Source organism: Gouania willdenowi, chromosome 5 (assembly GCF_900634775.1).
Source record: "Gouania willdenowi chromosome 5, fGouWil2.1, whole genome shotgun sequence".
Taxonomy (NCBI): domain Eukaryota; kingdom Metazoa; phylum Chordata; class Actinopteri; order Blenniiformes; family Gobiesocidae; genus Gouania; species Gouania willdenowi.
In genome coordinates this window covers 41,295,808-41,321,078 of record NC_041048.1, presented here as the reverse complement: position 1 = coordinate 41,321,078, position 25,271 = coordinate 41,295,808, and the positions used below count along the sequence as shown (strand labels likewise).

Sequence of the window (25,271 nt, the reverse complement as noted above, 5' to 3'; positions counted from 1 at the left end):
TACTGGGAGTACTGGGGGTATATACTGGGAGTATATACTGGGAGTACTGGGGGTATATACTGGGGGTATATACTGGGAGTACTGGGAGTATATACTGGGAGTATATACTGAGAGTACTGGGGGTATATACTGGGAGTATATACTGGGAGTATATACTGGGGGTATATACTGGGAGTACTGGGGGTATATACTGGGGGTTTATACTGGGAGTACTGGGGGTATATACTGGGAGTATATACTGGGAGTATATACTGGGGGTATATACTGGGAGTACTGGGGGTATATACTGGGAGTACTGGGGGTATTTACTGGGGGTTTATACTGGGAGTACTGGGGGTATATACTGGGAGTATATACTGGGAGTATATACTGGGAGTACTGGGGGTATATACTGGGAGTATATACTGGGAGTACTGGGGGTATATACTGGGAGTACTGGGAGTATATACTGAGAGTACTGGGGGTATATACTGGGGGTATATACTGGGAGTATATACTGGGAGTATATACTGAGAGTACTGGGGGTATATACTGGGAGTATATACTGGGAGTATATACTGGGGGTATATACTGGGAGTACTGGGGGGACTACTGGGGGAGTACTGGGGGGAGTATTGGGAGTATATCACTGGGGGTACTGGGACGCCACAGAGAAAACTCACAAGTCGTCACATTGGGTAAACTAAGATCAGATCCTGGTGTTGCTTTAAGATACAAAGAAAAGCAAAAAACAACAACAAATAACACACAGGTATCAAAATCAAGGTCCATGGGCCAAATCCGGCCCACCAGAGCATTCAGTATGGCCCACAGGATGATTTTTCTCAAAATGGAAATTGCATGTAATTGAATTTAAATTAATTAATTAATTTATTTATTTATTATTATTATTATTTATAAATTGACTGTGTCTGCACATGCTGTCAAAGGTCAATATTACAAGAAGTCTAATCTTTATAAGACAGCAATGCATTAAAAAAACTTTAATAATTTAAATTTAAATTTGCATTCATTTTAATCTAAAATAGAAATTTTAAATTGAATTAAAAATGTTAAGTTTAAAATTAATAATAAGAAATAAATAATAAATGTAATTTAATTTAAATTGATTAAACATTTAAATGAAATTAAAACATTATTTCAGAGCATTCAATAATGGCATGGAATTATTTTGCTCAAAGTGAAAATTTAACTAAGAAATACAAAATACAATAAAATGAATAAAGAAAATACAATAATTAAACAAAAATAAAATGAAAAATGTTATTTCTAAATTGTCAGTCACAGATTGGTATAAACCACTACTTAAACATCAGGATTGTACAAAAATCATGTTTGTGGCATTATTATTTCATCCTAAACAGTTTTAAACTAAATAAGTTTAAAACTACAGCTCCTTCAGGTTCTGACAGAGTTGGTCAGGATCATAAATAACACACTGCTTTAACTGTGCTACACACACACACACACACACACACACACACACACGCACCTCGGTGGCAGTAAAATGTGTGTGTGGTAAAGCGTAATAATGAAATGATGAGACACTGAGCTTCTTAATGTGGTGATAACAGCCGTACGGAGAGGGGAGGACTGGGAATCCACCAACACAAATATCAATATGTTTTAAACTCACAACTAATGTGTTCATGACACAGATCAATACTCTGCTGTCAGCCAATCACTGACAGGTTAATGGGTCAGTTTAAGTGCAGTGATGAATGGGAAGAAATAACCGTTTACATTTAAACATGACTGTGCATGAAAGAGGATGTTATGGAATTTAACACGTCTAAGTAATATTTTAATGTTTTAAATCGTAAAAAGAGGCGGAACCAGTTTCCCATCATCACCACTAAATGTCACCACACTGAGAAATGGGTCGAGAAAATAAATGATTCACAAGTGTTTTGTTTTTTTTCTTTTAAGATGTAAAATGAACAATGGAAATTTCCAGATCCATCATTGAAATCTAAGTTATTATATATATATATATATATATATATATATATATATATATATATATATATATATATATATATATATATATATATATATATTATAGGATAGGGCGGAGCCAAGAGTGACATCACAGAATCTCGTTCTCAGCCAATAGAAACATTTAACTGTAATATCCTGGTTTCAACCCATACAGGGCAGTAAATCTGACATTTTACAACTAAATACGACATTGAAATAGTTTTGACTAAATTGTTGAGAGAAACCATGTTTTGATCATTGTTTTCAGCAGTAAAAAGATGGTTTTGCTGTTTAATTACTCTTTAATAAACAAAATCAAGTGTAAATTTGAATCTGAAACTGAATGCAAGATTTTTTGGGGAAAATATCACACATTCACAGACAATTTGACTTCGTAAACTCATGGTCAGAGACACACAAATGTCAATTCTTCCTGAAAATCTGACATAATATGAGGCGATATGGTATGACTTCACCTTCTATAATGTAAACATACAGTATCTCTATGACACAGACTAAACCCTCACCCTCATGTTTTGGGACGATCTCACATATTTCCTCCATACAGGTGCGCTAAGGTTAGCTTTAGCACATTAGCAGCAGTGTTGGGAACGTTACTTTAAAAAAGTAATTAGTTATAGTTACTCTATAGTTAAAAAGTAACTGCGTTAGTAACTATATTACTCTAAAATAAAAGTAACTCATTATCAAGGAAAGTAACTATTTGCGTTACTATTAAAAAAAAAATTTAAAAAAAGTTGCTCTATGTCAAAGAATTCACTTTTTTTAGATGCGTGTGTCGTTGTGAGGTGCTTCATTAAATTTGAGTTGCTTACAACAGATGTGGACAAAGTCTTCACTCCTGGATATAATGAACACTTCACCTACACGTTCTTTTCTTTGACTATAATTAATATAAAGTAGTGTTTGTATCATCACCTTAAAAATGTCAACTTTTCATCAGATGCTCCACGCTCGCCATCTCTGCTGCTTCATCCAATCTGCTCTGTGTGTGTGTGTGTGTGTGTGTGTGTGTGTGTGTGTGTGTGTGTGTGTGTGTGTGTGTGTGTGTGTGTGTGTGTGTGTGTGTGTGTGTGTGTGTGTGTGTGTGTGTGTGTGTGTGTCGCGGGTGCTGGCACGTCGCCTTAGCCAATCATAATCGCTCACCTTGTTTTTAATCCACCTCCTCACAACAGTCGAGTCAGAAGCCGGGGATGCTTTCGGATAACATTTTATTTAATCAATGCATATAAAGCACCGCATTTAACGTTCAGTAACGATAACGGCGTTGTAACGGCGTAAAAAGTAATTAGTTAGATTACCCCGTTACTGAAAAACAAACGCCGTTACCTAACGCCGTTACTTTAAACGCCGTTATTCCAAACACTGATTAGCAGACAGCTGGATGTCAAATCTTACACAAAATGTGCAAAAATGTCTGTGCGTCATTGTTGCGGCACATTTCTGCTGTGTATTAATATGAAATTAATGACAATAGTTAACTCCATTAACCGTATTCAGCATGTTTGAGACATATTTGAAGTTTAAACTGACACTGAAATGGTTAAACACTTGTTTAAACTCATTGAACTCTACCAGAGTGTCTCAGAGAAAAGATACAGACCTGTAATAAGTGAGAATAAGAAAGAATATAAAGTGTGTGAATGTCATTGTGATGTAAACCCAGCGGATGAAGATCTCTGAGGACGAGCTTAAGAAATAACCATAAATGATTAAACATTGATTCCCTCTGCATTTCTTTTTATTCATTCTATTAAACCATTTCCACTTGGAATTATTATTATTATTACTCACACTTCACCGTCACCATGAGTCCACCTCTCCTCTTTATTAGCTTCAAGCTCCCGGCAGCACATCGGCAGAATGTTTAATTAGAGGTATGTTTCAGGATCACCTTAAAGCTGCCTTTGAAAATCAATCCTGATTAAGCAGGAAATTAGAGTTTTAAGATGAAACTGACGCTAATAAAATGCTCGCTCATGACATTTAGTTTTTATTCAACTTTTGATAAGTTCAAGGAACATCCTGATAATAGGAAATACTGAAGAGAACAAACACATTGATTATTAGCATCACTATAAGCTGAGATTGCATATATTGTAAGCAGTGACGTGCCGTGACCACTAGGGTTGGGTAGGCACGTTGCAAATCGAGACCACCAATGACAATATCATATGTTTCTGCTGTCAAGTGTTAATTCAATTCAACTTTATTTGTATAGCGCAATTTACAACAAAGTCATCTTAATGTGCTTATCAAAATATAAAATTCATAATAACAAAGAAAAAACCCAACAAGATCCACATGAACAAGTATTTATCATCTAACAAAATCAACATCATAAACACCATTAAAGAAACATAAACATTATTTAATATAGCCTCCATACTCTACCAACAAGATATATCTCATGACACGACAGCACATCTGTTGTTTGTGTTGGAAACACAAAAACATGGAGAAAAAGACAACAACAACAACAACTCAGAACAGCCTCAGTGAGGAGCATCCACAAAGTCAATCCTTCCTTTTGTTCCATTCACTGTAGAAAGAACCAACAATGTTCTGACCTTACCTTTGCTGAAGGTCTGGTAACTCAGGTGTTGGTCTCCATCTTTTAAAAGATGTCGTTTTTCCTCAAAACAAAGTTTCTCTATCATCTCTAGCGCTGTTATCCTGACTGTAGTGTTATCCCGCCCACTAGCTAGAGAATGTAGCAGCAGCTGTCACGTGTCATCTATTCACTAATGTGCTGTGAACGTACGTATAGCATTTAGCATAGCACGGCAGCTCTCTACGCTGCCTTTGGATGTAAATGGTTGTCATCTTGGGGAACTGACTGCGCATGTGCAAACACGTAAAAACACGCAATGGGAACGGAGGCAGAGGAGCAACGTGCCTTTGGGAGGGGGCGTGGCCTCCCTCTGCCTTACAGCGGAGTGAGACGGTGCAGCTGTTCAGGAAATAGCACTCTCATTCTCGCATGCAGTTATGGGCTACGGAAACATATGACATTCATTTAAAAAAATATATATATATGTTTTTTATGACTAATTTATTTCTTTGGTTTGTTTTTCTGGCTAATTTCATTCTGTTTTTTGTAGTAATTTTTTCCTGTTTTTCATGCAAATTGTTTTCTCTTTTTCTGACCATTTTTTTTAATTTATTTTTTATTTTTTAAGAAATAAAATTAGTCCAAAAAACAAACCAAAAAGTTTAACTATTCAGAAAGAAAAATTATGGGATAATGAAAATAGTAAAATAAAAAGTATAATTGTTCATATTTCCAGAGCGTGTGAGCCTAGAACCGATGCATCTCTGTGACTAATCATTAGTGATGTAAACAGTCTATGTTCATAGCTCTAAGCTGATCACATTACAGGGAGCTGAGACATATGCTAAGTAGTTTACTGAAGACCCAAACATGTTCCAGACCCAAACACACACTGACTCTGTGACTATTTAGAGGAGCTGACATGTCAACCAGATAGGATGTTTAGCAGATCTATTTCTATATTCTGAGAGAGTGGGTGGAGCTTATTACTATACCATATTTACCTTTCTATGTGATGGAGTTACAGATATATTGGAAAATGGAAGAAAAATAAGGACACACCCCCCCCACTAAATTATCCATATCTCAGAAAGTATCGATCAGATTAAATTAAATGATTACAATATGACTGTTGAATTATTAAGGAACAATTTGTATATATTTCAGAATTTGGCATTGGATGTCTTGAAAACATGTTTGACTTAAAGTTGATTCATAGCCAAATGCTTTCTCCAGACATTTGTAGTTTCCTTTTCTCTTATTTTGAAAAAATATATGTATTTCTTACTATGTAAATCTTTTCCTTAAATCCCTTAAACAGTCAAATATTGTATGACAATAATGAATATTGGAAGGTTTGACCAAGTAAAAATCAAAGAAGAAGAAAAACCAACCACTGTTAATTTAGCTTATATTATTATTATTATTATTATTATTATTATTATTATTATTATTATTATTATTATTATTATTGTTTTTTTCTTTATATTTTTGACTGAAGTAAAAAAGAATAAATCTCTTTTTCATGCTTTCTGGGCTCTTGTGTGTAGGATAATTTTATTTTTATTTTTATTTTACTGATGTTGTGCCTTTTTCCAAAAACATGGATTTTATGTTTATTAAAGATTGATTTGATCCAATTTTACAAATGATCGAGTTATAAAAACACTCAAACTAGAGTGTTTCACTTCACTCTCTACTTTTGAAGCTTTGGGAAAGAAAATTATTTCTAACCAGTGGAATTGTTTTTTATATCCTTGTCCATGAAATGTATTATTGTTGTTATTAGAGTTGTTTTTAATTAAAATACTTCTTTTTGTACTTTTATTTTATTTATCTGCTTTGTATTTGGCCTTTGTTTGGCCAAAGTATTCTGTCATTTTGTGTGTTTGTATTTCATTACAGTATATTCTGCTGTTAAATAGGAAATAGAATATTGAATAAATGTGTGCTTTTTAAAGGATTTGTCAGCCTTTTTGTTGTTATTATTTTATGAAATGATGTGAAAGGTAATACTATTATTTTCTGTGTTCCTCAGGTGGGGGGTAAAGACAATCCAGCCGTGGATCCGATCATTCACGGTCTGAAAGGTGTCGTCCATCACGGTGAGGGTTAACGTTTCCTCCAGCTTTCAATCACACCTTCATCATAAAAATCATGTCAACACACATTCATTCAGCTGCTCTATGGCCTGAGGACTGGGATGGCATTCATCTGCTCTGATTGTTCTATGTCACATATATCTATAGACATGCAGTCTGATGGAAGCACGGCAGCCAATCTTTTAACCGTAATTAAAATATTAAAACAGTTCAATGCTGGTTGTTAGAGGACTTAAACAGACACAACTGACACTCAAACATGTGGCAGGAGTGAGAATATACAAGGTTTATTTATTTATTTATTTATTAAAAAAGGAAGAAAAAGGAGAAAACCACATGATTTCTATCCAAATCTCAGAATATGTGTCTTTACCCATCCTCTAAATATGGTGCAGGACCTAACCACTGTTTTAACTGACATATGAACACAGTTCAGGTCATTTTATCAGAGTTTGCACAGTTTAAACAAAGATGAAGTGAAAACAAAACCAAACAAACAGTGACTAACCAAAGAGATGAGAGACCCAGCAGAACAACCTATTGTTCTCTGTGCATTAAAGGCTCAACAAATGTCTGTTTTCTCTCTCCATCCTGTGTAAATCCCACTGAGGATTCTGGGAACGGTGCAGAACTGCTTTGGGATTGAAGGATGGAGGAATCATAGCTCAGCAGTAAATGAGAGGAATGAGATGAAGAACAGGATCATCAAAGTGCTTCACATTAGGCAGACCCACCACAGCTGGGGAATAACAGCCAATCAGGAATGTCCTCTATGAGTCAGTGAGGACTGAGTTCATTGAGTGAAAGAGTGGATTAGTAGAGGAGGAAGCCCTTTGTTTCCACACTGTGACACATGAGCAGCGACCCACACTCACGATAAACAAAGACAAATGACACAGAGCAAACACTCCCTGTCCTGCATCTAGCCCCTCCCCTCCCCTACCCTAAGGTCCAATCACAGGTCTGCATTTCACACACAGACACAAATAATCTGTAACAATCATTATTTCATCAAAAAACATGCTTCACGTCTTAACAATAGGTGGTGAATGTGTGATTGTGTCGTTTATGACACACTTACTGTGCTTACGCTGTGACTTAGATCTCCCATGCTGTGATTTAGATCCCCCATGCTGTGATTTAGATCCCCTACGCTGTGATTTATATCCCCTACGCTGTGATTTATATCCCCTACGCTGTGATTTAGATCCCCTACGCTGTGATTTAGATCCCCTACGCTGTGATTTAGATCCCCTACGCTGTGATTTATATCCCCTACGCTGTGATTTATATTCCCCACGCTGTGATTTAGATCCCCCATGCTGTGATTTACATCTCCTACACTGTGATTTATATCCCCTACGCTGTGATTTAGATCTCCTACGCTGTGACTTAGATCTCCCATGCTGTGATTTAAATTCCCCATGCTGTGATTTTTATCCCCTACGCTGTGATTTAGATCCCCTATGATGTGATTTATATCTCCTACACTGTGATTTATATCTCCTACACTGTGATTTTTATCCCCTACACTGTGATTTAGATCCCGTTCTCTATGATTTAGATCTCCTAAGCTGTGATTTAGATCTCCTACGCTGTGATTTAGATCTCCTACGCTGTGATTTAAATCTCCTGAGCTGTGATTTAGATCTCCTACGCTGTGATTTAGATCTCCTAAGCTGTGATTTAGATCTCCTGAGCTGTGATTTAGATCTCCTACGCTGTGATTTAGATCTCCTACGCTGTGATTTAAATCTCCTGAGCTGTGATTTAGATCTCCTACGCTGTGATTTAGATCTCCTAAGCTGTGATTTAGATCTCCTGAGCTGTGATTTAGATCTCCTACGCTGTGATTTAGATCTCCTACGCTGTGATTTAGATCTCCTAAGCTGTGATTTAGATCTCCTACGCTGTGATTTAGATCTCCTACGCTGTGATTTAGATCTCCTAAGCTGTGATTTAGATCTCCTACGCTGTGATTTAGATCTCCTACGCTGTGATTTAGATCTCCTACGCTGTGATTTAGATCTCCTAAGCTGTGATTTAGATCTCTTACGCTGTGATTCAACCTGCATAGAGGTCTTTTTAAATGTGTACCGTGGTAATAATTTGTTGCGCACTTGGACACAAAGGGACTTCCAGGCGTGCATGGGTTGTTATAACTCTCTTTTTAATCTGAATAACCCAGAAACACAAACAAGCTGCACCGTCACAACAAATTAAATCTTATGTCTGCTTGATACACACAGGCAGTGTTTAGCACTATATAGTACAATAAAAAATAATGCACATGACTAAACTTATTCAAGCTCTATCCATACAGAATCAACAAAACATTTTGAAATAACTTTTATTTTCCCCACAACATAATCTGTTGTATCCACTGTAAATTCACTGATAGGTGAAAAACATGTGACCTGCAGTAGACAGAGCTTGACAGGAGGAATAAACAGACGTGAATGGAAGCCTGACTTCAGGCACAGATAGACAGCGTAACATTCCCCTGTCAAAGGCTGGTTCTACTGAATCCTAAACACCTCAACCTCCATCCTTACATCTCCTTTAGCTCCTTCCTCTTCTCACTCACTCATATTATTGTGACTGTGTCAAACCCTCTCAGCTCTGCATGTCTATCTCTGCATATTAAAGGGATTCTCCACTGTTTTTACAAATGTGGCCTAAAATCTTCTAAATGTCCTTATTAGTAGATCTATGTCTAACAAAACACATTATTCTGCTCCATATTAATTTTATTGCCTTTTAAAAAAGGAACCACTACAGTTTTAGAGCCTGTGTTCCTCCATCTTGAAATCACGTGATTGATGATGTCACATGGCCCCACTGCCTGTAATCATCCCTTTGTTTTCTATTAGAGTGAAACATTCAACCTGAATTTTACATCATTTAGCAGCTTTTTAGATAATTTAGTAGCTTTTTCAGTCAAAATAACAATTTGTGTTGCTTTTGTTTGCTCTAAATAATCAGGAAAAGTTAAATATGTCACTGTAATCCTCTTGTGTTAACCAAAAGAGGATTAAAAAAAAATAATCTATAACCACAGGGGGCATCAGTTCCAACTCTGAGGTTTGGTCGTGGACAATGAAGCGGAGAAGAAAAGCTCTTCTAAGGGACCTTTACACCCCCTTAAACAGCGTGCTGACACGCTCTGGAGGCTGAAGTTAGCAAGTATATCATGGATTGCTGAAGACACACAAACAAAAGAGGTTTACAGTGACATATTTAACTTTTCCTGATTATTTTAAGCAGCTAAAAGCAGCACAAGTTGTCATTTTGACTGAAAAATCTGCTAAATAATGTAAAAATCAGGCTGAATTTTTCACTCCAATAGAAAACAATGGGATGTTTACAGGCAGTGGGGCCGCGTGACATCATCAATCACGTGATTTCAAGATGGAGGAACACAGGCTCTAAAACTGTAAATAGTCCAATTTTTAAAAGGTAAATAAACAAATATGGTGCATAATGATGTGTTTTGTTAGACATACAGTAGATCTAATAATGACATTTCAAAGATTTTAGGCCACATTTGTAATTCACCTCGTTGACTTTACAGTTATAGCCAGAACAGTTTCTTTTAAGTTATAACCTTAAACATCACATATTTTTTGAAAATGTCAAGTCGTCATTGGCAGAAATGATCCTGTGCAGATTCCTGATGTTGAATCCTAAACATGTGGCACGTTCAGCAATGGAAGAGAAGAGAACTAATGTCAATTTAAGCCACATTGGTTCCTCTGAGTAGTCTGATGATTAATTAAAATAATGTTTATGCCAAATTATGTCTTTTGTCTCCATTAGCGTTCATTGAAAAACGTTGTTTTTTAGTTCGACATTTTGAAAAGGCCGTAATTGGATGAGCTTGGAGCAAATAAAACGCTCTGGATGCTCTCCAGTAATCATTGTTTGCATCGAGTGGAGCCGCGCTGCACGGATCATGTCGTATTGATCGCAGCGCTCTGTGTTTACAGAGAAAGAGACTTTCCTGGAACCGTTTGTGCTGAAGGATTTACTGCCGTCCTCACTGGGAAGCTACTACCGCTACACGGGCTCCCTGACCACGCCCCCCTGCAGCAAAGTGGTGGAGTGGATTGTATTCAGCAGGCCCGTCTACGTCTCCTACAAACAGGTGAGATGTTTTTATGTTTCTGAAACGAGCTCAGTGTATTAATGAAGGTACGTGACCTTCTGTTTTTAATCAAAGAAAGCACGTCTAAAGGAGCATAAAGTAGAGTACAGTGTGGATACATTTTCATATTTTAATCTGAAACACGAAAAATCACAGTAAGAATGACGTAAAAACACCTCTTAAAGAGTAACTAAACCCACAGGTTTTTGCTGACCTGTCACTAGTGGGGAAAGCGATTGTAGAGGTCAGTAGAGGTGATAGCTTTTATAGGAGGGGGCGGAGCCAACAGTGCTTGTTTGTGACGCATGATGGTCCATTGAGGTCACAGAACCTCAGTCAATAGCAAATTTAGCATCCACAGGTGACAGTTTTTATAGGAGGGGGCGGAGCTAACAGTGACGTAAGAAGCCACCAAAACGTCAAAAACTTCCTTTCTCAGCCAATAGCAAAATTCAACTGTAATATCCTGGTTTCAACCCATAGAGGGCAGTCACTCTGACATTTTACAACTAAATAAAATACTTTTACTAAAATGTGCAGAGATGGACCAGGATCAATCAACAACACTAGTTAATACTAAGGGTGTAACGAAATAGATAACTTACGATACGATATGGAATTCGATATAGAGCCCACGATACAAAATACTCACGACACAAAACTTCCCAATGAAGAGTAACTAATCTTTGTTGTTCAATAAAAGAATTTGACTGTAAAAGTGTGAGACAGTGTGTGGGAGTGTTTCACTGAACAAATAAAGAATGAACACAAATGTACCAATCTATCTCTTTTTATTATTATTTCTCATTTCTATAACATAAGTTCTGAAAGCTGTATTATGGACCTGCCAAAATACATCTAAAACACAGCTTGAAATGTTCAGCATCTCCTGTAACTTAAAGTAAAGTAAAGTTGGTGAAATGAAGCAGTGTTATAATTGATGATGTTCTACATGATATTTCATACAACACTGGATACATGTGCTTTAGGTGGTCAGTGTTTGTTTTGGTCATTGACTTTTCCGTTTAGAACAGGAAATCCAAAAACTAAAACACAGTGGGAACCGGCAAAACAAGGCTTGTCATCTGCGGAAATCTATATACTGTATATAATAACAGAGTGGGAGTGGGAGGGGTTTTTCAGCAAGACAAGTGAGGAGATTTTTTTTTGCATAGAAAAATATATGGTCCTCATATATGTGCTCTTGTTTTGAAAAAACAACTTCCTGTCTCACCATAATGACATTTTATTTGTCCTCTGATATTTCTGTTTTTTTAGTTTTAGAAACAAAAATCAATGAAAATCTAACTTTTAAATGTTTGTTTATCCCTTTTTGACCCTGATGAAGAAATATGCCTTGAATTTATTTATTTATTTTTCAATTTGAAAACAAAAATCAAATAATCAGTAGTTTTTTGTTTTTGGATTTCCTTTTCTGAACAGAAAATTCAAAGGCCAAAACATACACTGACCCGGTCAGTTGTAATTCACTAAGTTAGACATAGGTATGATAGAATAAAAGGAACCATAAGGATGAAAAGCATTTAAAAGTCCAACAACATAGATTATGGCATTACATTTTGTCCAGACAAACGCACACTGACCTCAGAGTTCAATCGTTTGCTGTTTCAAACGGTTTGTTTTCTCAGTGCATCACTAGAAACAACCAACTTATGAGTCTACAGAGTGAATTTAGGAGCTTTTTCAGTCAAAATAACAACTTGTGCTGCTTTTGGTGGCTCTAGAAAACCAGGAAAAGTCAAAGATGTCAATGTAAACCTCTTTTGTTTACTGAAAGGGGATAAAAACAGTTGTGACCCAGGGGGCGACACTTCCAACTCTATGGTTTGGTAGTAGACAACGCCACGTTTACATGGGAGCTTTATTTCTCCTTTAAAGTGGAATAAAAGTGAATTCCTCTTGAACCTGACCTTGTAGACACATAATTCCTAAGCTGTTGCTTCAAAACTACAATCAAAATAAAGGTGAAAACAGTTCTCATGTGTGGTGTTCAGTGTTAAAGCCGACAATAAAAGGTTTGTTGTGTGTTTTTCCTGATACGTCACATTCTCCCCCTGTCCAATCAGAGCCTTCCTAACCCCCAGACCTAAAGCGGAATTAACTAAATAAACCAGTTTTCCATGTAAACCTCGTCCTGGAATTACTATTTCTATGTAAACACGAAGCAGAATACTTTAATTCCGAATGATTTAATTCCGAATTAACAAAACATCATGTATCCGTGGCCAATGAAGCAGAGAAGAAGAGCTCTCCTAAGGGATCTTTACTCTCCCTTAAACAGACACGCTCTGGTGGAGGAAGTTAGAGAGTAAATCACGGACAGTTTAAGACACACAAACCCTGAGGATAGAATAACTTTTGGGTGGGAAGACTAAACGTTTTATTAACTTTTAAAAGATAATAAAAGAAATATGGTGCATAATAATGTGTTTTATTAAGCATAGATCTACATATAATAAGAGAACTACTTATTGTAAAGCTGCTGCAGGAAGCAGGAGGGTCACATGTCATCACACTTCTGCGGTACTTTAAAACTTTATTCCTTGATTTTATTTTGTGAACCTTTGTGTTTTTTGGCAAAATTTTGTTACGTTCCTTTTTAATAACAAATATATTTGATTTAAGCAGAAAAAAGTGGTTTTGGTGTTTAATTACTCTTCAAATATCAGAAATGTGTTTTCGTGCATGGTGCATAGTAATGTGTTTTCTTAGACATAGATCAACTAATAAGTACAAACTTGTAAAAACATTGGAGGATCTTTAACTGTTTTAAAACAGACATTTAGAAAATGACGGTGTAAAAAGCTGGCGTTTTAAACTCCAGGAGAGTCTGTTTTCTTCTCATAATAAGATCACATCCCGTTAAGATCAGCAAACACCTGAAAGTTCCAGTGCAGTGAGTAATGCTGACTGTTTGCTTTTTAACTCCATTAATGAGACGTTCCAACCTTGACAGACGGAGTAGCTTCACTAAAGCAATCTGCTGTCGCCAGAGGCTCAGAAAGCTTCAAAAAAGAGAAGAAACGCCAACTTCTCATCAGTAAAAGCAGTGTTTTGTGCAACAATGCTTAAAGCCAACAATTTGTTCATCAATGTAAAGCATGTTTGGTAATCAAAGCAGTTAATTGAGCATCTTTTTCTGAAGTTAGACTAAATTTTCTCTGGAGTTTAGTGCGACGTCATGAGACTCTCACAAACTAACACAAACGTTGTGTATTGTATTAACACAATACACAACGTGTAAAAACAAAGTCAAAGTCATAGACTTATTCACCTCCATGGCAGCGGACGTCGTGGTTGAACTAGATTTCATTCAGAATTGTGCTTTTACACAAGAACAAACGCGCTGATAAAAGTAAGAAAAGTAGAAAATATTACTTTAAAGAAGGTAATATTTTTCTCTCTCAGGTATTTTTGTGTTTTAATAAAAATGTTGTGGAACAGAACTAAAAAATCACTTTTACCTCAAGTTGCTCTAAACATGACCTACTGTACTCAACAATGGTTGTAAATGAAAAAGATGATTTAACAGATACAATGATTTTCATAGTCAGCGTATACACAGCTAAGGTCTGTATTCCATATATATTAGTGTAACCATAGAAATGAAATAGAATGCAGGTGTGTGCAATAACATGTAATGAAAATAATGACATTTTTAGCCACAATCACTCAAATACACAATAAGAACAGAAGTGTTGACTATTAGGAGAATGTAGAGCAGATATAGGCAACTTTTATGACAGGGGGCGGGGCCACAAAGTGATTATATCTAATCTGACGATCACATGATCAACATATTTGGAGTCTTTTTTAATATGAGTTTCATCTTGTCTGTTTTTGGAGTAATTTTGTGACTTTTTTTTTTCAATTTTTCTGTCATTTTGTGTGTTTTTGGATTCATTCTCTGCTTTTATTTTGGCGAGCTGCACAAAATTAGAGCGTGTGGCCCTCGGACCGCCTGTTTCCATTATCTGCGCTAAAATCAGGCTTTGACGGACATTGTTTCTATACAAAGGTGTGACTCTGATGGGTCATGAACTACAGGAAGTGACATCACATCTCAGAGGTTGTTTTTCCTGATGATTATAGCTCCTGAACGGGAGGAGAAAAGATATAAAAAGTGACAAATAAAGCAGAGAATCAGAAAAAAAAACTTTATTTATCACTGAGGGGTAATTATTAATAATAATAATAATAATTATACATCCACAGAAAACCAGGACATTGTAAGTTATACTGAATAACAAGGTGCAGATGAATGAATTGCTATATATAAGTTAGAAATATAAAAAAATAAATAAACAGTATTATAATAATGAATAAAAGAAGGACAAATGGCTGTGACTTAAAGTTATATTTAATAAAGCTTATCATTTTGCTGTCAGGCTTGTTGATGGGTGAAGGAGACGAATAATGAATCAGTTCACTGTCAGAGCCATGTCTCATGACAGGTCACATGACTCATATTCAACAGGTGATGGACGTAGTAGAAAGGCAGGTAGAGTGAAACAGTGAGGTGGAGATAACAAGCAGAGCTCAGATCTGGAACTGTAGACGTGTTCCTAATTAACTGGGCAGGTATGCTAACATAGCTAAGGCTAATCAGGTCATTCTGTAGAAACAAGAAGATTTCAGAGTCTGCCACAGCCTGCTGTTTGAAATCAATGCATTGTGACATCATTGATTCAAGGCTGTGGTCATTACAGCTCATGGAAAGTGAATTTTTCAGCTGGCTTCACACGTTTACAGCTCGTCAATACGTTTCTATCAAACTGTGGTCGCACAGCGTGTGCAGCTACAGGCACTCTAATGCCCATCCTTTAAGGTTCTCATGTTAATACAGAAACGCTAACACCAGCATTCACGCCTGACAGACGCTGTATCCTACGTATGTGACCAGCCGTGAGAGAAAAAGATGTTTGTTTTCAAATAATATGGAGATTTCTCTGTAAATCTTTGTATTTTAAACATTTTAAAATAAACATCCAAAGATCTAAAGCTTTTTTAAGGTTTACTGAATGTTCTAAATGTCATCATTGTTATTATCAGTCTTTCTGATGGACGTTAGAGCTATACATGATGTCCTTGAACGCACCACCAGTGTCAGGGCAACAAAAAATATAAAAATAAGTCCAAAAACAAACACATACAATGAAAGAGAAAAAAATGAGAAAAATGACAACAAAACTATCAAAATGAGAACAAAACACACCCACAAACCCTTTGTTGTTTCCTGTGTTAATGCTCAGAATTCTTTGATTGGACTAACAATATGCACAAAATAATAGAAAAAACATTCTAAAAATGACAAAATCACACAAAAATGACGCCAAAAACACAAAACAAACACAAAAACACACAAATAGAGCACAACATTTACAAAGTGACGACAAAAACACAAGTGGCAGTATCAACAAACTCTGTTTAAAGTGGAACTAAACTCCAAAATCATCTTTTTTTCTGCTGTTATGAAGGCGTGTTGTTGTTGTTGTTGTTGTTGTTGTTGTTGTTGTTGTTGTTGTTGTTGTTGTTGTTTTATTGTAGCCCAACTCAAGACATTTTAGTCAAAGTTTTGCACATTGACGTATTTAGTTGAAACCAGGTTATTACAATCCAATGTTGCTATTGGCTGAGAATGGAGGTTTGTGACGTTTTGGTGGCTTCTTTTAGCTCCGCCCCTCCTATAAAAACTGTCACCTGTGGACGTTACAATCTGTGGGAGTAGGTTGGGCTTAGAGAATAGTGAATAAGGGGTTATATTGAGTATTTAGTAGCTAGTTAGCAAAGCATAGATTGTTCTTTGGAGATTTTATAGTGTAGAGTGGGCGTGTCTTAACCCCTCCAGAAGCTCCACCCACAATCAAGGTATTTTTTTCAAATCTCCATCCGAGTCACATGTGGCCCTTGGTCTAATTTTATTCATTCCCAAAAGTAAACTTGCAAACTAACAACAGAAACACAGAAAAGTAACGAAGAGGCAACAAAAAATATACAGAACAACAAAAATAAACATATTGACAGAAATATACTCAAAAGAACAAGAAAAACACACAAGATGACTACAAGAATACAGGAAAAATGATAAAACAGCAAAAATACACAAAATAATGGACAAATACAACTTTTTTCTTTCCCAAAAATGTTGCCCAAAACTGAAGAAACATTTAAACATATTGCAAACTATTAAGTTCATTACTCTGTTTTTAATCAAAAACTGTAAAACGTATTAAACCTAAGTATATCCCTACAATTTTTACTCAATTGACACTAAACTGTCTACAGCCCATCTCCAGACTGTCCTATATAAACCATCCACAACACACACATTTTACATTTATCATAAGTTGTGCCCACAGTGCATCAAAATGTTTGACTATAAAGGCTAAAAATGTCGAGTCATTGTAGATGAAGTTTGGAAAATAACAGAATTTTATCTCAAAAACAGAAAAATGTGTGTTTTAAACATCAATATTTCACTTGTGGAGCCAATAAATCATTGTTAAAAACAAATGACCAACATCTCCATGCTGTCTGGATGTAATTTGTATATTTTCTGGGTTTTCTCTATAATAATTGAGTTTTAAATCTGTCTTTAGCTACATGCTAACAGCTGCTGTGTTGTTTTGTCCCAGTTGGAGGCTTTTTACTCCATCTTTACCACGGAGCAGCAGGACCATGTGAAGTCAGTGGAGTATCTACGCAGTAACTTCAGACCCATCCAGAGCCTGGATAACCGTCGTATCTACAAATCAGCAGTTAAAGACGCCTGGATGCCTGAACGCAGGGACGGAGAACACACGCCACACGGCACCGAGGCTTATAAAGGTGTTACATCACGTTTATTTAGTTTGATTACATGATGGTAAATCTTTGTTTGTGTCACTGCTAAAAGCTACACAAATGTGTTGTTGCTGAGGAAATATTTGTGTGTGTGTGTGTGTGTGTGTGTGTGTGTGTGTGTGTGTGTGTGTGTGTGTGTGTGTGTGTGTGTGTGTGTGTGTGTGTGTGTGTGTGTGTGTGTGTGTGTGTGTGTGTGTGTGTGTGTGTGTGTGTGTGTGTGTGTGTGTGTGTGAGAGCTTTTTGATTGTTTACTAAACAACACCAGTGAACACACGGAGCAGCTTTCACATTAAATCAGAATTCCTTCAGAATAAGACGTAGAGCAGCATCTTAATCAGTTCACAGGATTTAACATAAGGAAAGGATTTACTGTACCTGCTGTAGAGCTACACGGCAGCACAGATTATTATTAATAATAATAATAATAATAATAATACTTAGCTATTATTCACTATAATAATTGATCATAATATAATCATCATCATACTATTAAACATTATTATTATTATTATTATTATTATTATTATTATTATTATTATTATTATTATTATTATTATTATTATTATTTTTATTTTTTTTTTTAATTATTAAAAGTATTATTATTAATAATATTATTATTATTGATAGTAATGAATAATTTTTATCATTACTTATTAATCTTTGTTTCAATAACTAAATCATTCACCCTTTCAAACAAGGAATGATTATATATATTGTCTTATAGAGTTTAATAATAATAGAGTTATTTATTTTATTTAAATTTATTTTATTTATTTATTTGTTGTATTTTTCTTTTAACCTCTTCAAATAAAAAATAGATACATAAAAATACATTATTATTATTATTATTATTATTATTATTATTATTATTATTATTATTATTATTATTATTATTATTATCAGGTGAGATTTCATGACTTTCATCTTGCTCCAAAACTTTGATAAATTGATAAGTAATAATTTTTATTATTTTTAACGTTCATTTATTTATTTATTTATTTTTATCAGGTATGCATTTTTGGGTATTAAATATTTCTACAAGTTTCATTAAATACATGACAATGATGCTACTTAACCATTATTTAATTATTATTTTAAATCATTATTTAATGAAAACGATGACTGTTAAAGAGTAAAATGTGGTTTGTGAGTTTGTAGCGTTTATTATGACAGTTATCTTTAGTGTGTGTGTATTAATCTGAAGTGTGGGAATAGTTCAAATGATTGCATTTATACATCACCATCACTGCTAGCATACACACATTTCTCTTTAGCATACACACATTTCTCTTTAGCATACACACATTTCTCTTTAGCATACACACATTTCTCTTTAGCATACACACATTTCTCTTTAGCATACACACGTTTCTCATTAGCATACACACATTTCTCTTTAGCATACACACATTTCTCTTTAGCATACACACGTTTCTCTTTAGCATACACACATTTCTCTTTAGCATACACACGTTTCTCTTTAGCATACACACGTTTCTCTTTAGCATACACACATTTCTCTTTAGCATACACTGCTAAGGTGTGTACTGTATCTTTCTTTGTCTCTTTCTCCATTTTTCTCTTTAATCTTCATTCCTTTGATCCTGTTCCATACATTAAAGCTAAAATAAAGCCTGTGTGTGTGTGCGTGTGTGTTGTAGTGTGCAGCAGCGCTCCCATCAACATGAAGGTGCAGCACTTTAACAGCAGTGCTCTGGTGGTCCGATGGGCGTACCCTGAGGTCACCTACCACCCCCCCATCCTACACTTCCTGGTTTCCTACAGTTGGACGTCCCTGGACGACAGCTACGAAGAGACGCACGTCACGGACGCTAACAACCGACTGGTGAGAGTGGAGCACCAAAACATTAGCATCATCACAATGATGAAGTCAGGGAGGACCTCAGGTTCATCAAGCTTTGTATGTAAAAAAAAAAAAAAGTAAATAAGTGAGACAAAAATATACAAATGACACACAATAATTAAAAAATACACACAAAAAACCTTTAGCACACAAAATGAGAGACAAATATGCAAAATGACAACAAAAAAAACATCATAAATAAATAAAAACAATTGCAAAACACTGATTATAAAACACTGCACTAAAGTTAAACAAAACTACACAAAACTACCATCCTTGAACACACAGTAAAACTAACAATATACACAAAATAATAGAAAAACGTATAAAACAATGTGAAAACTGACTCCAAATATACAAAAAATGACTCCAGAAACACAAAACAAACACAAAATGAGCAGAAAATACACAAAATAACAGCAAAAATGAATGAAGAATGAGTCCAAATACACACAAAAAAACTGACAACAAAAATGACTCAAAAAATGCACTAAAAACAAAAAAACACAGAATGAGCAGAAAATATCCAAAATGACAACACAAATACACAAGAATGAGTCCAAAAACACAAAAAGGGAACAAAAATAAACAAAATAAGTCCTAAAACACAAAAAACACACAAAATGAAGAAAACAAAAACAAAAAAAAACCAACAATAAATAAAATATCCCAAAATGCACTAAAAACAAAAATGTGCACAAAACAAACACAAAATAATACAAAATAAAAGAAAGCAATAACTCCAAAGACACAAAACACACAAAATGATTTTTAAAAATCCATAAACCCTTTGTTGTTTCCAGTGTTAATGATAACATTAACACTTTATTTACATGAATGTTAATATTTTAACCCTTAGATATAATCACATGTTTGTTCATCCCTGCTCATGTTTTTATTGATTCATGCTGATGTTGTTTTGTGTTTTATTTCCTCTCCTGAGGAACACAGTTTGAGTTTGGTTATATTTGTCAACGTTAGCTGCTTCTCGTGCTTCTCGTGCTTCTCGTGCACACTCCTCGAACTCGTGCACACTCCTGTAACTCAAGGCAATGCTTCTGAAACTGAAACAATCTTTTAAAAAAGTTGGTAAAGTTTTCTTTCCATTCCAGTGAGCGGCCAGTCTGCATCCTGATGATCTGCTGTGTCCACACACACACACACACACACACACACACACACACTAATGTGTGGTAGTGGATGTGTGTGCGTGTGTTTGGAATGTGGAGCTCCTTCTTCTCAGGTTTTAAACCTCACTGAGCTTTGTGAGCAACAGGTTGGTTTGATGGGAAAGTTTTAGTCACATTTGGTCGACTTTTAATAATTTTTAGATAAATCAAAACAATTGTCACATGACACCCAGCACTGACAAACGATGATAAAAACAAGGAAAAGAACGACTGTGTGCAGTGAATTGATTTCCTCTCTTTTTTGTTTTGTGTATTTCAGTTTTTCTCTTTTCTATTTGAACTCATTTTGTTTATTTCTGTTGTAGTTTTGAGTACTTAACAGTTATTTTAGTGTATTTATGCTTTCATTTTGTGTATTTTTGTTGTCGTTTTGTGTATTTTTGACTTTGTTTTGTACATTTTTGTATTATTCTTGTGTATTTCTGCTTTCAGTTTTTGTTTATTTCTGCTGTTGTTTTGTGCTTTTTTGTTGTCATTTTGTGTGTTTCTGGTTCATTCAATAGAAAATCATTTTTTCTATTATGTATTGTATTGTGTATGTTGTGTGATTATTTTTGTGTGTTGTTTTTTGTGTTTTTTAAGTTTGAGTCTTTAGTCTATTGTGATGTCATAATCTGTCATCGTGTGGGTCTTTGAAGTCATTTTGTTTATTTTTGCTGTTGTTTTGAGTATTAAACAGTTATTTTTGTGTATTACGTCTTTATTTTTTGTATTTTCGTTGTCGTCATGTGTGTTTTTCTGTCATTTTGTGTTTTCTGCTTTCGTTTTGTGTATTTCTGGTACCATTTTGCATATGTTTACTGTTGTTTTGTGTATTTTTCTGGTATTCTCATGTATTTCTGCTTTAATTTTGTGTGTTTTTGCAGTCATTTTGCATATTTCCGTTGTTGTTTTGTGTATGGAACTGTTATGTGTCATTTTGGGTGTTTTTCTGTCATTATGTCTGTTTTGGAGTCATTTTATTTCATTTTTTTCTGCTGTTGTTTGGTGCATTTTTTTGTCATGAATATTAAACTGTTATTTTTGTGTATTTCTTCTTTAGTTTTATTTATTTTTGTTGTCGTTTTGTGTGTTTTTCCGTTATTTTTGATGTTTTGGAGTCATTTTGTTTATTTCTGAGGTAGTTTTGTATATTTTGGGGGGAGTGCGCCCCCTGGCGGTGAAAAAACAAGAACATTTCACCCAATAGAAACATGGAGATGATTTATCCTCCACCCACTTTGTTTCCTCTCTTTTAATGTTCTGAATGTAGCAGTCATTTCAAAATACAGAGAAAGATGACAAAAATACACAAAATAACAACAATCATAACTGAATCATACAAAACATAAACAAAAATGAACATACGGCCAACAGAAATACAAAAAATAACGGCTGAAAATATTTACAAAATGTCCACAAAATACACAAAGATGACTTCAAAAACAAAAAAAAACCAACATATATACATGAATTGACACAAAAATATAAAATAATGAAAAAGTCTCCAAAAAACGTGCACATTTATAGAAAAATACACAAAAGGATGAAGACAATCACGTGCAAAAGTAACTGAAATATATAGAAAACAACAACATACACAAAAGGCCAACAAAAATACTGAAAAATACAGAAAATGACATAAAATAACAGAAATTTACAAAATGTAACATAACGCAAAATACACAAAAATTAAGAAAATAAAACAAACATTATGAATACAATGATTTTAAAAACTAAAAAATTTAAAAATACATGATAAAAAAAATACGCAAAAGGGCATAAAATCACTTTAAAAAATTACAAAATGTCTACAAAGTACACAAAAATAACTCCAAAAACAAACAAAACAACATAATACACAAAGTGATTTTTGAAACACACAAAATGACAAAAAGACTTCAAAAAACATGCAAATTTACAGAAAACTATACATTAAAGCAGGACAAAAAACACGAAAGGACAATAAAAATACACAAAAGGACAGCAATCATGCACAAAAATGAATGAAACATACAAAACATCAACACAAATATACAAAATGCCCCAAAGAACTCAGGAGCCAATAAAATTGGCATTTTTTAATTGATTTGGGCTCAGATATCAATAATTGTTGCATTGGTTTGGCTTCTGCTTCTAAATGAATGATGTCATAGGTTTGTTCTGTTGTTTAGCCACGCCCATGAGGGAGTGGCTAAGAGCAACACTTCTGATGAGTGTGTGAAGCCTGTCTGACGAGGATCAAACTAAGAGAACCTGAAAAACCACATCACGTTTGAAGCTGGTGACACATTTTATCAAAAGGAGGAGGAGCCTGATTTAGAAAGTCACAAGAATTTCTTTTTAAAACTTAGGATTTTAAACTAAACTTATTTTCTTCAATTATTACCTTTGAAATGTCAAAATAAAAGCACATTCTTGCTAAATATCAAACATATTTACATCATTGCTGTCGTGTTAGGGATGAAGTGAAGATTCAGGGACTCTGAGGCTGGACCTGCAAATATTCTCCCTGTGCAGCAGCATGCACCCTATCTCTCCCTGACCTCTGACCTCTGACCTCTGACCTCTGTAACTGTGCTGGGAAAGTGAAGAAGATGTGGGGTGTGTGTGTGTGTGTGTGTCTCAGTGTTGTGTAACCGCACACCTCTGCTGACAGTGACACATCTTGTGTTAGTGGGTCGGCAGGTTGGGCCACTCACATCGGTTACACACGGTTACACACACACACACACACACACACACACACACACACACACACACACACACACACACACACATACACACACACACCTACACACACACACACACACATACACCTACACACACACCAACCTACACACACACACACACACACACACACACATACACACACACACACACACATGCACACACACACACACATGCACACACACACACACACACTCACACACACACACACACACACACACTCACACACACACACACACACACACTCACACACAAACACACACACACACACACACACACACACACACACACACACACACACACACACATACACACACACACACACATGCACACACACACACACACACACACACACACACACACACATACACCTACACACACACACACCTACACACACACACACACACACATACACACACACACACACACATGCACACACACACACACACACACACTCACACACAAACACACACACACACACACACACATGCACACACACACACACACACACACACACACACACACACACACACACACACACACACACACCGAGAGACTCAGACTGCGTCCTAATAGTCCCTCCTATCTCCTTTCCTATCTCCTTTCCTATCCACTGTTCCTTCACCCCCAGAAGTGTTTAAGTGGTGACCATGATAAAGAGCGTCCAAGTTCTCTTTAAGCTGAGGAAAAGAGGCCCAATGTTTCCTTTATAACCTCCTTAAGCCTAGGAAACACTGATGCATCCTTTACCAAAGGAAACGAGATAATACTGACCCACAATTCCGTGCGGCGACAACATTTAACATTTAACTCACGATGACCAACAAAGGGATGGAGATCATGTATGTTACCAAAGCAATAACATGCCTTGAACTACTTTAAATAAATAATGTAAAACCCATATATTATTATATACAGACATATTATCAGATTATAACTGAAAAACAGACACTGTCGGTTAATGAAAATGGATCAGAGACATTTTTATCCACGTGATGTTTTATTCAACATAATTCAGGTGAGTGTGAGCAATCATTCTCAATGTGACGTTCTTGTAGTTTCACTTTTATTTCCTCGTAGCCTGGTAACCTCTTTTCCTTTGATTTACATTCAAACCTTGTGATTTTTTAGATTATATCAGTGGAAAATCTTGTAAATGTGCTTTTAGTAATTTTTGGAAATGTGTAGTTTTTTCACCACGACAGACGTCACGAACCTTCACGGCCGTCAAATTATTACCGGTACGTCACCTAGTGGAAGTGTCTGATTGTCAAAGCAAACGTGATGGCCTTTTCCTAACTCCTCTCCTAACACCTTTCCTTAACCCTGTGATGTCATTCATGGGGTTAAGGAAAAGTGGATAGGAAAGGAGATAGGAGGGAGCATCCAGACACACCCCCAGCCTCATTTTGTGTGGGTCCAAAAGTAAACAAACAAAATGACAGACAAATATATAAAATTTATTACAAAAACACACCAGACGACTATTCAAACACACAGAATGTGAGAAGAATATTGAAAAAAATAACAACAAAAACACAAAAGTTTGGTCATTATTGTAAATGCTGACATTAATGTTGATCATGTGACCCTCAGATAAGACAATCAACTTTTTTGTGTTTTGACCGAGATACATTTGTATATATCTGATCTAGAATACGCTGAGTTTTTGTATTTTTTGTGTTTTTTAATTAATTTTGTATATTTTTCTGTGTTTTGGAATTATTTTTCAACTTTGGTTTGGTTTTATGTCCTTTTGAAGTCATTTTTTGTGTTTTTGTTGTGTTTTTGGAGTCATTTTGTCTATTTTTGCTGTGGTTTTGTTTGTTTTGGAGTTATT

At 35.4% G+C, this 25,271-nt stretch overlaps 1 protein-coding gene across 1 annotated transcript in view; it reads left to right on the top strand.

The window, feature by feature from the left end:
• The window catches only part of LOC114463275 (receptor-type tyrosine-protein phosphatase gamma-like), a 303,535-nt gene that overhangs the window by 237,115 nt on the left and 41,149 nt on the right, over positions 1-25,271 (top strand). The window contains exons 6-9 of the mRNA XM_028446736.1: positions 6,594-6,660; positions 10,647-10,804; positions 17,461-17,653; positions 19,330-19,514. Coding sequence (XP_028302537.1) covers positions 6,594-6,660; positions 10,647-10,804; positions 17,461-17,653; positions 19,330-19,514 — 603 coding nt within the window. The remainder of the gene's footprint in view (positions 1-6,593; positions 6,661-10,646; positions 10,805-17,460; positions 17,654-19,329; positions 19,515-25,271) is intronic.